General features: G+C 36.4%; 2 protein-coding genes across 2 annotated transcripts in view; both read left to right on the forward strand.

Annotated features, from left to right (window-relative positions):
- On the forward strand, positions 1079 to 6623 carry LOC105161118 (U-box domain-containing protein 52). Its single transcript, XM_011078708.2, has 11 exons — positions 1079 to 1453; positions 2503 to 2621; positions 2739 to 2857; positions 3103 to 3326; positions 3415 to 3463; positions 4025 to 4298; positions 4424 to 4525; positions 4598 to 5017; positions 5200 to 5958; positions 6105 to 6192; positions 6299 to 6623. Exons 1-11 carry the CDS (start codon positions 1264 to 1266, stop codon positions 6304 to 6306), a joined length of 2352 nt encoding a protein of 783 aa, XP_011077010.1. The 5' UTR covers positions 1079 to 1263; the 3' UTR covers positions 6307 to 6623.
- LOC105161119 (vacuolar protein sorting-associated protein 53 A) overlaps positions 7306 to 12442 on the forward strand; it is a gene marked incomplete in the record, with an annotated part of 15377 nt that continues 10240 nt past the window's right edge. Inside the window, 7 exon segments of the mRNA XM_011078709.2 lie at positions 7306 to 7446; positions 7575 to 7648; positions 7797 to 7891; positions 9086 to 9142; positions 9289 to 9439; positions 10462 to 10532; positions 11005 to 11129. Coding sequence (XP_011077011.1) covers positions 7591 to 7648; positions 7797 to 7891; positions 9086 to 9142; positions 9289 to 9439; positions 10462 to 10532; positions 11005 to 11129 — 557 coding nt within the window.

Below are 12442 nucleotides of genomic sequence, written 5' to 3' on the forward strand. Positions count from 1 at the left end.
ACCCGTGTCCATGTCCCTCTTCAAAGCACACGTGGCCTATACCTGGACCCTCCGCCTATCTCTTTCGTCCAGCGTGGATGACGCGTGTTGAGGGAGGTTCCCTCAAGAGCTCGGATTCTTGAGTCAGCTAGACTCCTTGCGGACCAGGAGTCATTCTCAGCCAAGGACTCTCTCCCAGTCGAATAATGTTCCTAATTGCAAGATTAGTAAAAGATAGGGATGGATCATGACTTATCTCAACCAACTCTATCTATTTACCCTCAAAATGGGAAACACGTTGGGTTCCTTGACAAAGAGGGACATTCTACAATAAAAAGAAGTTCTATCCCCAGGAGGGGATACATTCAACGGCTGACTTCTAGCTACTACTATGTTGTGTTTATTCTACTCTATCAAATATAATTTTTTACTTCTACTTTATATCATTACGCCTCATTCTCTATAAGTTTTCTTATTTTGGAATTATGACTTCTTAAATCCAATATTAATTTGGATGTCGGAGTGCTAATCCTTTGTTTTGCAGGTTCTTTTCTTTCGAATTCTTTGCTGCTGGATTTGGGTTCATCGCTCGAAGTCCAAGTTTGTTGGATCCGTGCTAAAATCGCATGCATCACTTTTAAAAGTGAATTTGATAATTTGATCCTCCAATGTTTTAACTTTTGCGGATGGATGACATTTATTTTAGAAAAAACTCAAATTTGTCCAAAAATCAAGCGCACCTCACGTGAAGACTTTTAGAACTCCGACAAATTTAAGCTGTCATGCGACATGTAGATGTGATTATCCTAGGAATTCTGATATTTTTTTATAACAAGTGCTGTTAAATCGTTAAAATTAGATCGTTAATGAATTAAATTGTTTAGTTGTACTTTTCAAAAAATTATAATTCCAAACATGTATAGTTACGCACTCAAAATTACAATTAATCCACCCTCCATCAAATCAACTAGGGTTGATTTTAGACCATTAATCCCATATTTTTTATGCTAGTCATACAAAATGGGAGAGATTTCAGGCATGCCTTTTCTTTAAATGGTCTCAAATTTGTCTACCAACAAAATCCCAAAAGCATCAAAAATAGAAGAAAGAAAAATAAAATAATAAAATAATTAAGAAGAAATGAGTTTTCATTAATTGCAAAACAAGAAAGGGGAAACTTAGGTGATACATATGATGTTAGAACACATGATATAGATTGAGAAAGAAAGAACATAAGAAAAAGACTTGAAGAAAGAAGGTTTTTTGTGCATGAAAAAGTGAGAAATGTGGCTTCCAAATGCAAAGGGGAGTAGTAGTCCTGGCAAACGGGGTGGACGCAATGGCCTTGTTGCTGTAGCCATAGACAAGGATAAAGGAAGCCAATATGCAATCAAATGGGCCATCGAAAACCTCCTCACTCGAGGCCAGACCGTTATTCTCATTCACGTTGTCTTGAGGTCGTCCATGGCTGCATGTACGTAAACGTTTCTTGTTTTGGTCGATTATGTTGTTGTATGGATGTCACCATGTTGTTGCACGTCTGCATGTTGTCTTGAGGGTGTCAATGGCTTCATGTTCGTATACATCGTATTTGATCGTGTTCCTTAATCTATTTCCTTGTATGGTTGTATATTTGTGTTGTTGCAGGTCTGCATGTTGACTTTGTTTGGTTTTTAGTCATTCACGTTGTTTTGAGGCTTCCCAATAGGCTTCATGCACACGTTTGTCTGATCATGTTCTTCGATCTATTTCTTTGTACATTGTAATATTTGTGTTTTTGCACGTCTGTATATTGAATTCTTTTATTTTTCAGTCATCATAGTTGTTTTGAGGTCGTCCGCGGCTTTGTATGCGTAAAAATTTCTTATTCGGTCATGCTTATCGATTGATTTCATTATATGGTTGTATATATGTGAGAAAGAACTTCTGTATTGAACCTTTTGTCATGGAATTATGTAGTAATTAGTACAAAGAAAGCCTTTACAAAGACAAAAATAAGAAAGTAAATTGCTCATAATGCTGAATACAACAATATAATATAGGGAATATACAAATAAATTAGGGGCACTTGTAGAACTTTGATGCTAAATTAGGTATTTAGGATATAAAATAATAGCTCTTTGTCTACTTAGAAATGGTCGGAATGAAATTGTGATTAAAAACTTCTGCCATATTCTTAGGACCAATGAAGTGATATCAAGAAAAGGGAAGTTTTATGTCTTATTTACAGAATATGTAGTAAAATTGTTCAAGAAAGATGATCCATGTCAGGATCAGAGCTCAACTATAAGCCCTTAAAGGAATTACAAACGAAAGATCTTAGCTTTAACATGGGATTTTCCGTAAGAGAGTAAATGACAATCATTTGAAGGTAATAAAGGCAAATATTGCTTTGTGTTTGATGATATGCCCAAATGAAGACAATGTATAACAATGGTTTTTGTATGGAATGCTTTTTATGTATTTGGATTCTTTTCCTTATTTTGGCTGAAGGCCTGTTATTTTAATATTTTTTGGATGCAGTATGTGAAAATTATGCTGGTAATGGTGTTAGTGGAGATCCTTGTACAACCAAGCAAATACTTGAAAAGCATACCAAAGACTTGTTCCTCACCTTTCATTGCTTCTGCACTCGAAAAGATGTAAGTTGAAATACTGTTCTTTTTTTCATCCTTCTGTTGGAGGATTTAGTAGTAAAGAATCTGATTTTCATCATTTTTGTTCTTTCTTTATTTTTGTTGTTTGATTACTCTGAGCAGATACATTGCTTTGATGTGGTATTGGAGGACACGGATATTGCAAAAGCAATAACGGAGTACGTTGCCCATGCTGCAATTGAGAACTTGGTTCTAGGAGCTTCACGTCATGGCTTTATCAGGTAAAGATGATCCCATTATTTTTCCACTTAGTCCTGCTGCTCAAGTCAACCTAGGACTTGAAAATCTTTGAGTGAATTATAGATGTTGAACAGGAATTGAAACAACCAGCACGAATATGATGATCTTGTAACGTTTTTGGTCATGTTATCAAAATCTATAATATGATGCAACAGCTGAGTCTTTGTGATCTTGTAAGACTATGAGATGCGTACTAATATAAAAATAACAATTGTTGGTATAGCAGAAGATTGAAGATGGTAGATGTTCCTAATAGTGTATCAAAGGGATCACCGGACTTCTGCACTGTTTACGTTATCTCAAAAACAAAGATCTCATCCGTGCGGAATGCTTCTCGTCTTGCACCATTCACTTCTCCTCTTCTGACTCAGATACAACAAATGCAAGAGCAAACCAACAACACTACTTCATCCCCTGATGCTCGGCCCAAGAACTTGCCAAGTATTAGAGGTGTGTTTGTCTTTGTCCGATATGTGATGTTGTCATTTTACCTTTTCCCATTTATTTGCATGATAAAGCTTGAGAATATGTGGAGCAGCTACAGACAGGACTCCGCGCAAAGGTGTTGATGACTCTGATTCACTCAAGTAAGTCCCTTTTATAAATCTTCTTCCACTTGTCTCAATCATAGTTCAAAGTTCTGGCTGATATTACCTTAAGTACTGTAAGGTTTTTACTGATCTGGTAATCAACAATACCACCATTGTTGTCCAAGTGTATGTATACATAAGACGTAATACTTGATAACATTGGATTACATCGCCCTATCAAGATATTATCAGGGATAATATATGACCATATTGCATTGTGTGGATATCATATCCGGTAACGGAATTAAAACTTATTTATTAGACACTTATTGCAATATAACTTCGGTGATGTATCGATACATCAACTAATGCTTGCTTTTTGTTATTGCTAATGAACTATTTTTCTATTACAAATTCAAGGTTGACAATACTGTTAAGGTTAACTTTATTCTAAAGCATTTTAATATGAATCAACGGGTAGTAAATTGCATTAATTATAGTTTTCATATCATTTGATAATATCTTGATGTACCAGCGAAAACAACATCGCCCGATATTGTTAAGGACTCGGCAACTTTGATGAACATAATAAACCTTTTTGACATTTATGTGATACAGGTCGCCATTTTCTCGGGCACAGAGGTTCCACGCAAACATGTTTGCAGATCTCTCAGAATCTGATAGTGATATATCATTCGTAAGCTCAGGGAGGCCAAGCGTAGATAGGGCAATCACAGATCCCATGTCCGGTATGCTCTATGATGGCATAGATCCAGGTCGAACATCGAGACTATCAACAAGCTCAGAAAGTAGTTTTGGATCGATGCGCTCAACGGCCAGATTCAGCGAATTGGGTTCTTACACTGATTTTTCATCGTCGTCGACTGAAAACGTGTGTGTCATTCTTGTACTCTTCAAATATTATATGTTGCTGTGAAAATGGAAAGAAAATCAGTTTAGATTCTTTAGAAACAATCACAAGCCTGTTATTTACTCGTGTTTCATTTCAAATTACAGGATGATGTGGAAGCTGAAATGAGAAGGCTAAAGCTTGAGCTTCAGAAAACTATGGAAATGTATAGCACAGCCTGTAAGGAAGCTTTAACAGCAAAGCAAAAGGTATGATCAGTTAAAACTAGCTTAAAAATTTGCACCATTTCCTTTATAACTTTTGGCATTATATTAATACAGGCTGTGGAGCTTCATCGATGGAGAGTGGATGAGGAGCAAAGACTAGAAGAGTGTCGACTGGCAGAGGAAGCAGCACGACGGACTGCTGAGAAAGAAAAAGCTAAGTATAAAGCAGCCATGGAGAATGCTCAAGCAGCTCAGAGAGTTGCGGAACTGGAATCCAGAAAACGAGTTGATGCTGAAAAGAAAGCAATTCAGGAGGTAGATGATAAGGACGAGGCAGTGGGTGTAATGCCATTTAGATATAGACGATACACCATTGATGAAATTGAAGAGGCAACAGAGTTTTTTGCTGTGTCTCGCAAAATTGGAGAAGGTGGCTATGGCCCTGTCTTTAAGTGTTACCTTGATCATACACGCGTCGCGATCAAGGTCTTGCGTCCAGATGCTGCTCAAGGAAGAGCACAGTTTCAACAAGAAGTAAGGGCTTAAACTAAATTCTATTGGACAAAAATACAACTTTCTTTTTAGATATTATATATATATATCATGCTTTGTATTTATTGTATAATATTACGCAAGAATCATCATATATGTATCAATGTATTATTTACTCTATATTGGCTTCACAAAATTGTGTTTTCATGAATAAACTAATGCAGGTTGAAGTGTTGTGTTGCATGAGACACCCCAATATAGTGCTACTCCTTGGAGCATGTCCAGAATACGGTTGTCTAGTCTATGAGTACATGGCTAACGGTAGCTTGGAAGACCGTCTCGTCAGACAAGGAAACACACGGTCCCTCTCATGGCAACTCCGCTTCAGGATTGCTGCAGAGATTGCCACAGGGCTGCATTTTCTTCACCAGACGAAGCCAGAGCCATTGGTCCATCGTGACCTCAAACCAGGAAACATTCTGCTGGACCATAACTACGTCAGCAAAATCAGTGACGTCGGTTTGGCGAGGCTCGTCCCTCCTTCCCTAGCCGAAGACGTGACACAATACCGAATGACATCAACGGCGGGAACTTTCTGCTACATTGATCCTGAATACCAACAGTCGGGAATGTTAGGAGTGAAATCAGATGTTTATTCATTAGGGATCGTGCTTCTACAGATAATCACAGCTAAACCAGCAATGGGCTTGACTCACTACATTGAACAGGCAATTGAGGACGGGACGTTGGCGGAGATGTTGGATCCAACTGTCCCTGATTGGCCTCTAGACGAGGCCATGACCTTTGCAAAACTGGCACTCCAATGTGCAGAACTAAGACGAAGAGATAGGCCAGACCTTGGCAAGATCGTTGTGCCTGAGCTTAATAAATTGAGAGACTTTGGTGAAAATAACATGAATGGTTTTCTAGTTGGTGGTTATGCAGCTGCTTCCCCCAACCACAACTTTGTTTCCCCACTAAAGGTCAGTCGACAAAATACATTTAAGTTTTCTTGTAATCAATATACTCAAAATGGTATCATTTTACACTCGCATTTTGATTTCATTCTAAACAATATGAGGATTTAAAAAGCTTTTTCAAGACCGGGACAGTGTAAATTTTGATTCAGGGAGCAAGGAGCGACCCTCATGTAGCATCTGTCTATAGCACACTAAACGGGTGCGGAAGTTCAGCATCACTGCCAGAAACGGTATCAGGTACAATATACGACTCAGGAACACTTTTGCAAAACAAAGAAAATTAAACAAACTATAGGATCGCTGACTTGGTTTCTTTTCTTTAACTACACATATCCTACTGAAGAAACTTGACAACAAGAGGGCAAAGAGGATTCTTACCAACAACCGATGAACAAATAACGATGATTTAACTATAGTAGAAGCTGCAGGCTTGGGGTCCATTGATCAGAATCTTATAATGTACTATAGTTTTAGGTAGTTCAGGAGTACAAAGATTTTAATGTTTTGTACTCCTTACAGCAGACGCATACGGCCTCTGATTTTTAGGCAAATCCAAAACGATGTAAAACTAGTGACATAATCTAGGCAGAGTTGTTTAGTCTATCTCTGAAGTTTGTAAAGTTTACTTGCAAATTTATGTAAATTAAACTATATGTCAACTTGATCAACTCTTGTACTTAGTTGCATTGCATGCAAATGAAAATGTTGTTACAAAAAATTCAGGGCACATTGAATTCCGTGTCACTACGCTCGTCGTGTTACCACTAAATCTCTTTAAATTTATACTATTTATTAAGCGTGAGGGATATAGTAGCCGTCTTCAATTGTTAATATGTATATTGACCAAAAATATTCTAGAAAATATTTATTTTTGTGTAAAATGCTTCTCTCTTTAAATCATTATATCGATAATATTTTGTTCTTGCACATTACAAAATAATAAAATAATATTTAAGAAGTTATCATTTTCGCTAAGTCTTTAATTTATTTTTCTCCTTTTTGTATTTAAATAAGTTTAATAAGAATTTAAGTTATGCATAGTATCGAGTTTGCACCAATAAGTAGTTATAAATAAATTATGTTATACACATAATTCACTTATATATGATTAGTTTTGACTGTGAAAAGTCTTGTCGGGACTAAATGTTTTTTCTTTTTTTGGTGGATAGTGTAGTTATGACTTAACTTTAGAGGACAAAGTAATAATAAATTAAATTTGAGGGACGATTAATGTAATTAACCATAAAGTGTAATCTATTTATTTATTTATTTTTAAAAAAGACTAATCTTGTACGGAAAGATGTGTCCGAACCGTTTGGTCAATTAACTCGTACAATATAAATGAACCAGGACAAAACCCGGTCCGCGCGGACCGCCCCATAGCTGTCAGGTACCAATTGAGGAAGATTGCTACTTTTCTCAGTGCGAGTTGCGGATTTGGATCGCGGAACAGTGCGATTGTCGGGCGCGAAGGGAGAGGTGCTTCAGCAGGTACATGAGTTTCAGTTTTGTGTTGGGTTTTTCGACATTTTTGTGCTGTTAAAGTTGGGGATTTAGTGCATGATTCAGATGCAGCGGCTGAGGTTTTACTGAGCTGAGTGATTACGATCTGTTTTCAGGTATTGATCGCGAAAAATGGAGACAATTGACAAGCAGAGTGCTGTGGATTTCATCAACCAGATGTTCCCCACAGGTCACATACATTTACTCCTTCATATTTGTATGTGTATAAAATGTTTTACTTACATGTAGATGAGGATGCCTTGAGCCTTCAGTTGTTGGTCTATATAACATTTGAAAAGATTGATTTGTTGACGGTATGGAAGATGGTTGATACGCAGAGGCCTCTCTATCTGGTGTTGAGCCCCTTATGCAAAAAATACATAGTGAAGTTCGTAGAGTGGATGCTGAGATTTTGGCAGCAGTTCGTCAGCAGGTTGGCGTTCCTATTTATTGTTTTTCTATGTGTCAAGTAGCAAAAATTTATGTTCTCTTCTGGTTTGTGCTTTATTTGTTTGTTGATGAATTGGTTCGGTATTAGCTTTCTGTAACCTTAATGGTTGATTGTCATAAGAGGTTTCTAACTGAAGTAAGATCAAGACATGCTCAAGTTCGAATTAGTGTAGCTTTAGTTAGGTCGAGTTGACTCATGATGAATGGCATGGAAACAAGATGCCATACTTTACTAGGTTTATGTATGGTTTATCAGATTGGGTGGGAGAAGGCAAGTATACTCACTCAAGACCTGTCTCAATTGTGTAGTAGTTAAAATTTAAACTCAGTCAAGCATGTAACTCGTTCAGCAAGTGTAGATTAACTTCATATTTAAATTGGTCAGGTTCTCTGGCTAAGTTCAAAATACTTATAATGATTTCTTTGCAAAGCTTGTCATGAAGAGCCTAATTTTAGCGTTATTGAGGTCTGTATTATGATTTCTGTTCTGCAGAAACCAAATCATCATGCTTTTACGACATTCGCGGGTCAATTAGATTAAATCTTGTGGAAAGAATCAAATCTGGATTATTGACTCTCTGCATAAGATGATTTTCTGATCTTTAACTATTTGTTGATTGATTAAAGTTTTAGTATTTCTCTAATTGTGGATGATGACAGATGAACAGTGTTAAGTTCTCTTTTATAAAGCAAAGTGTTAATTAATTACCTGTTATGTTCCACATAATTGTGTTATTTATCAGTGGTAAATGAAAGTCTAACAAGATGCTCTGTGAATCCTTATTCATCCCTTGTGGCTGGCAAATAAGGGCAGAATAGGTTATTGTTAATTCTTATCTGCATAGTCATCTATTCTCGCTTTGTGCATTGTAATCGGCCAACTGCCCATAAATGTTGTCAGTATTTATCAGGTAGTTCGAGATCCAGGTGTTTCACTTGACCTAATGTTGTTGAAAGAAACATGTGCAATTTCTTTTGTCCGATTCTTCTTTGATGCTCTGCCTTCAGTTGGTTGATCAAATACTTAACTTTGAGACAAAGATACTTGTATATTTGTATATGATGCTTCACTTATGGTAATTATAGTTGATGTCTTGCTTATCGAGGAACATATCTTTTTGTACTTGAACAATATTTCCTCTAGGTGCCACTTATTTGTGGTTATTACTTTACACAGAGTAATTCAGGAAGCAAGGCCAGGGAGGATCTTGCTGCAGCTACCCGTGCTGTTCAGGTTTGCTCATTTTTCTTATGAGTCAGGCCCCTGCAGAAAAATCTGGTTTCATTATCATGACTGCCTATACTTTTTCCCCATGATTTGGTTATCATTTTCACTATGTACTGCCACTCTTTGGCTAATTAATTTCCCATTTGGACCAGGAACTCATTTATAAAATGCAAGAAATAAAGACCAAAGCAGAGCAAAGTGAAACAATGGTTCAGGAAATTTGCCGTGACATCAAGAAACTGGATTTTGCTAAGAAGCACATAACTACTACGATTACTGCCCTTCATCGTCTTACCATGCTAGGTTATCATTTTTGCCCTTTATTCTCTTGGAGAATGGATTGATTTAGACTGCTTTTAGTCCTGTTGTATTTTTGTATTGAGTTGTACTGTTTTTCACATAAATTACACTGAAGTCTCTTAATGCATTGGCAATTTCTATTTGATGCACCGCACAAATCACAATGTCTATGATGTTTTGTTTAGACCTTTCTGTTTGGGTTGAATATCTGGGACTGGGAGAAGGTTTTTCTTGCTATATTTGGGTCATTAACTTCAATTGTGAAGAGCTTAGACATCAGGTTTAGGTGGATTTCTATCTTGAAATTTAAAGCTTTCGATGGAGTGCTGGTGGTTAAGAAATTTCTGCATAACATGGAAAGCGAGTTACTTATTGCCTGCTAATCCATATATTACTTAAGCCAGCTACTCAAGCTATGGGTTCAACTATTTCTAAGTACTGAGCTCAACGAATGGAAAAACTTAAACATACAAATGGTGAGAATGAATGATGGTATTAGGATTTGACAACCAAGGTATTAATGTGCTTCTCAGAGATGGATCACTGTGAACACCTTTTTTTTTCCATGCCGTTCTTGGACAACTTTTGTCCAATATGTAATATTATCAACAAATATGACTTGTTACTGGCCCACGGATTAATTTCTTGAAGTTTTATCATTTGCTGTATTGATTTGCTCCACTACTTTCTGTCTCTATGGAAGTTGTTTTTGGGCCAATTTCGTAATTTAACTAAGATATGCCGAAGATTAAAGTGACAACAGTTTTTTCATGAGCTGTAGAAGAAGCTGAGTTTATAACTCAATGTTAAGGGTGGTGCCTCTGATTTAAACTTGAACTGTCTGTTTAGTGTTTCAGAAAGGTCTAGCAGAATCCATACATTTAGTTTGTTGTTTTTTCACGAGAAATCATGCATGCCTTACATTATTGACATAATTTGCCAGATATCAGCTGCTTAATTCTTTTTTGTCTTTCTAAATTGTTATCTGATTTGGAAATTAATGCAAACATTTCTTTTTACGACAGTGTCTGCTGTAGAACAACTCCAAGTTATGGCTTCTAAAAGACAATACAAGGAGGCAGCTGCACAGCTCGAGGTATTACATAGTTTGCAGCCTTGCTATATGCTATTTATTGAAGATTTAGTTGAGAAAGAGCGAGATTTTACCATGAATATTGGAATTATTGATCATATGCATATTTAAATATCTATTCCCACTATGGGAATACAGAATGGAATGATTCTCAATGCAGGCTAAGATTGTGAGGCGCATAAGAGCATGATTCAGACTTCAGAGTATTGTCATAATTTTGGGAAGCAACTTTGCTTCACATTTCAAAATTTGAAGTTTGAAACTTAAAGATAACATATCATCAGAGAAAATCCTCTGAAAACATTTATTATGTTATGCTCAAAAAACAATATCAATTTTACCTTAGTGAACTGATTTTAAAGTGAACCAGAGTGTGTGAATGGTGAGGGCTTCATTAGCTTGGTTAGACAATATTTATTCATGCATATTTCCTGATTGTTTTTCTGATAATTCATGGCTTGGGGATACATTTCAGGCTGTCAACCAGTTATGCAGCCATTTTGAAGCTTATAGAGATTTTCCGAAGATCACAGAGCTTAGGGAGAAGTTTAAAAGTATCAAACAAATCCTGAAGTCACACGTGTTTTCGGATTTCTCTAGGTATGCTCAGTTTAAAAATATGATGATCTATCAAAGCAATGCCACTTATATGTAATTGCTTAATTCAAGTTTGGCTGCCTGCAGTTGTTGCTGGTATGGATCTGCATAATAGTTTGTAAATATATTTGTTACCTTCTGAGGTTCTTTTCCTAACTGCTCTTTTTCATTGGTAAATGTCTGAATAGATTGTTAGCACGTGGAAGATATGAAGTTAGAAAACACTGTCAATATCAGTGTTGTTATGGTTTAATGTTGATCAATGGGGAGAATCTATATGCTTGGATTTGCACTGTATTTTCCTTTTCCTGGAATAGTGAGGACTTCATTTTTGTTCATCACATGATCATTTAAAGAGTAGTTCATGTTGTACATGTGTGAGAGATAGCTCATGAGTTCTTTCATAAATAACAATTTCAGCAGATTGCTGATGAATTTAAACTAAAAGACATGCAACTGAATTCTGAAACTTGAAATATTTGATCAGCATATCCTTACAGTTTTTACCAGAGTGGTGCATTTTATGTCATAGTTCTTTGAGCTGAATCTTTTATTCCTCGACTACATTTGTCACATTAATTAACTAGAAGCTATTAAAGTAATCCTGTGAGTAATTTTTTCTTTTAGATGAATGGAGTTTCATGGTATGCCTCTTAGCTTTACGCAATGCTGCATGATTGCCATTTTTGTAAAAGTGTATGGGCAGCAAAGCTCATTATAACTGAAAAATATGATTTAGAGAAGATAATATCTTCCTGGTCCATCTGTTAATAATCCTGGCATTGTTACTGGTCATCAAATTAGAACCAATTTACACCAAAAGTGTGCAACAAATGAAATCAGATCGAGGGATGCTTAACGCAAAATATAAGAGATCACAGTTGAATTGTTATTGCAATTTTTCAGGTCCTCCTGGAGGAGTTTTGTGATTCTTTAATTGTAATGCTAGACTGGGGCTGCCTCTAAGTATGTGACAATAATCAAGAAAAGAATTTGTGCGAATTGGGCTTGACTTGGCTCTTTCTTGTTTTCTGCCAGGTTCATGAGTAGCTTCGATATTGTTCTGCCTTCTCTTCTCTCTTATTCTTTCGCGAAGACAGTTGTGAAAAGCATCATACAATTTCCACAGCTTAAGATGGTGTTCTTTTAGTAGTTAGATGCTTCTCTAAGCACGTAGTTGAGTTGGTTTCCATTTTATGTGAAATGTGAATTGTCTATTCTATTTTATTTTCAGTTGCTTGATCATTTTATTTTTCCTGCTGCATTCTCTATCAATTTGTTGAAATTCCTGCTATGTATGCTTTCTCCTTAGGTAC

The sequence above is a fragment of the Sesamum indicum genome, linkage group LG4 (assembly GCF_000512975.1).
Source record: "Sesamum indicum cultivar Zhongzhi No. 13 linkage group LG4, S_indicum_v1.0, whole genome shotgun sequence".
Taxonomy (NCBI): domain Eukaryota; kingdom Viridiplantae; phylum Streptophyta; class Magnoliopsida; order Lamiales; family Pedaliaceae; genus Sesamum; species Sesamum indicum.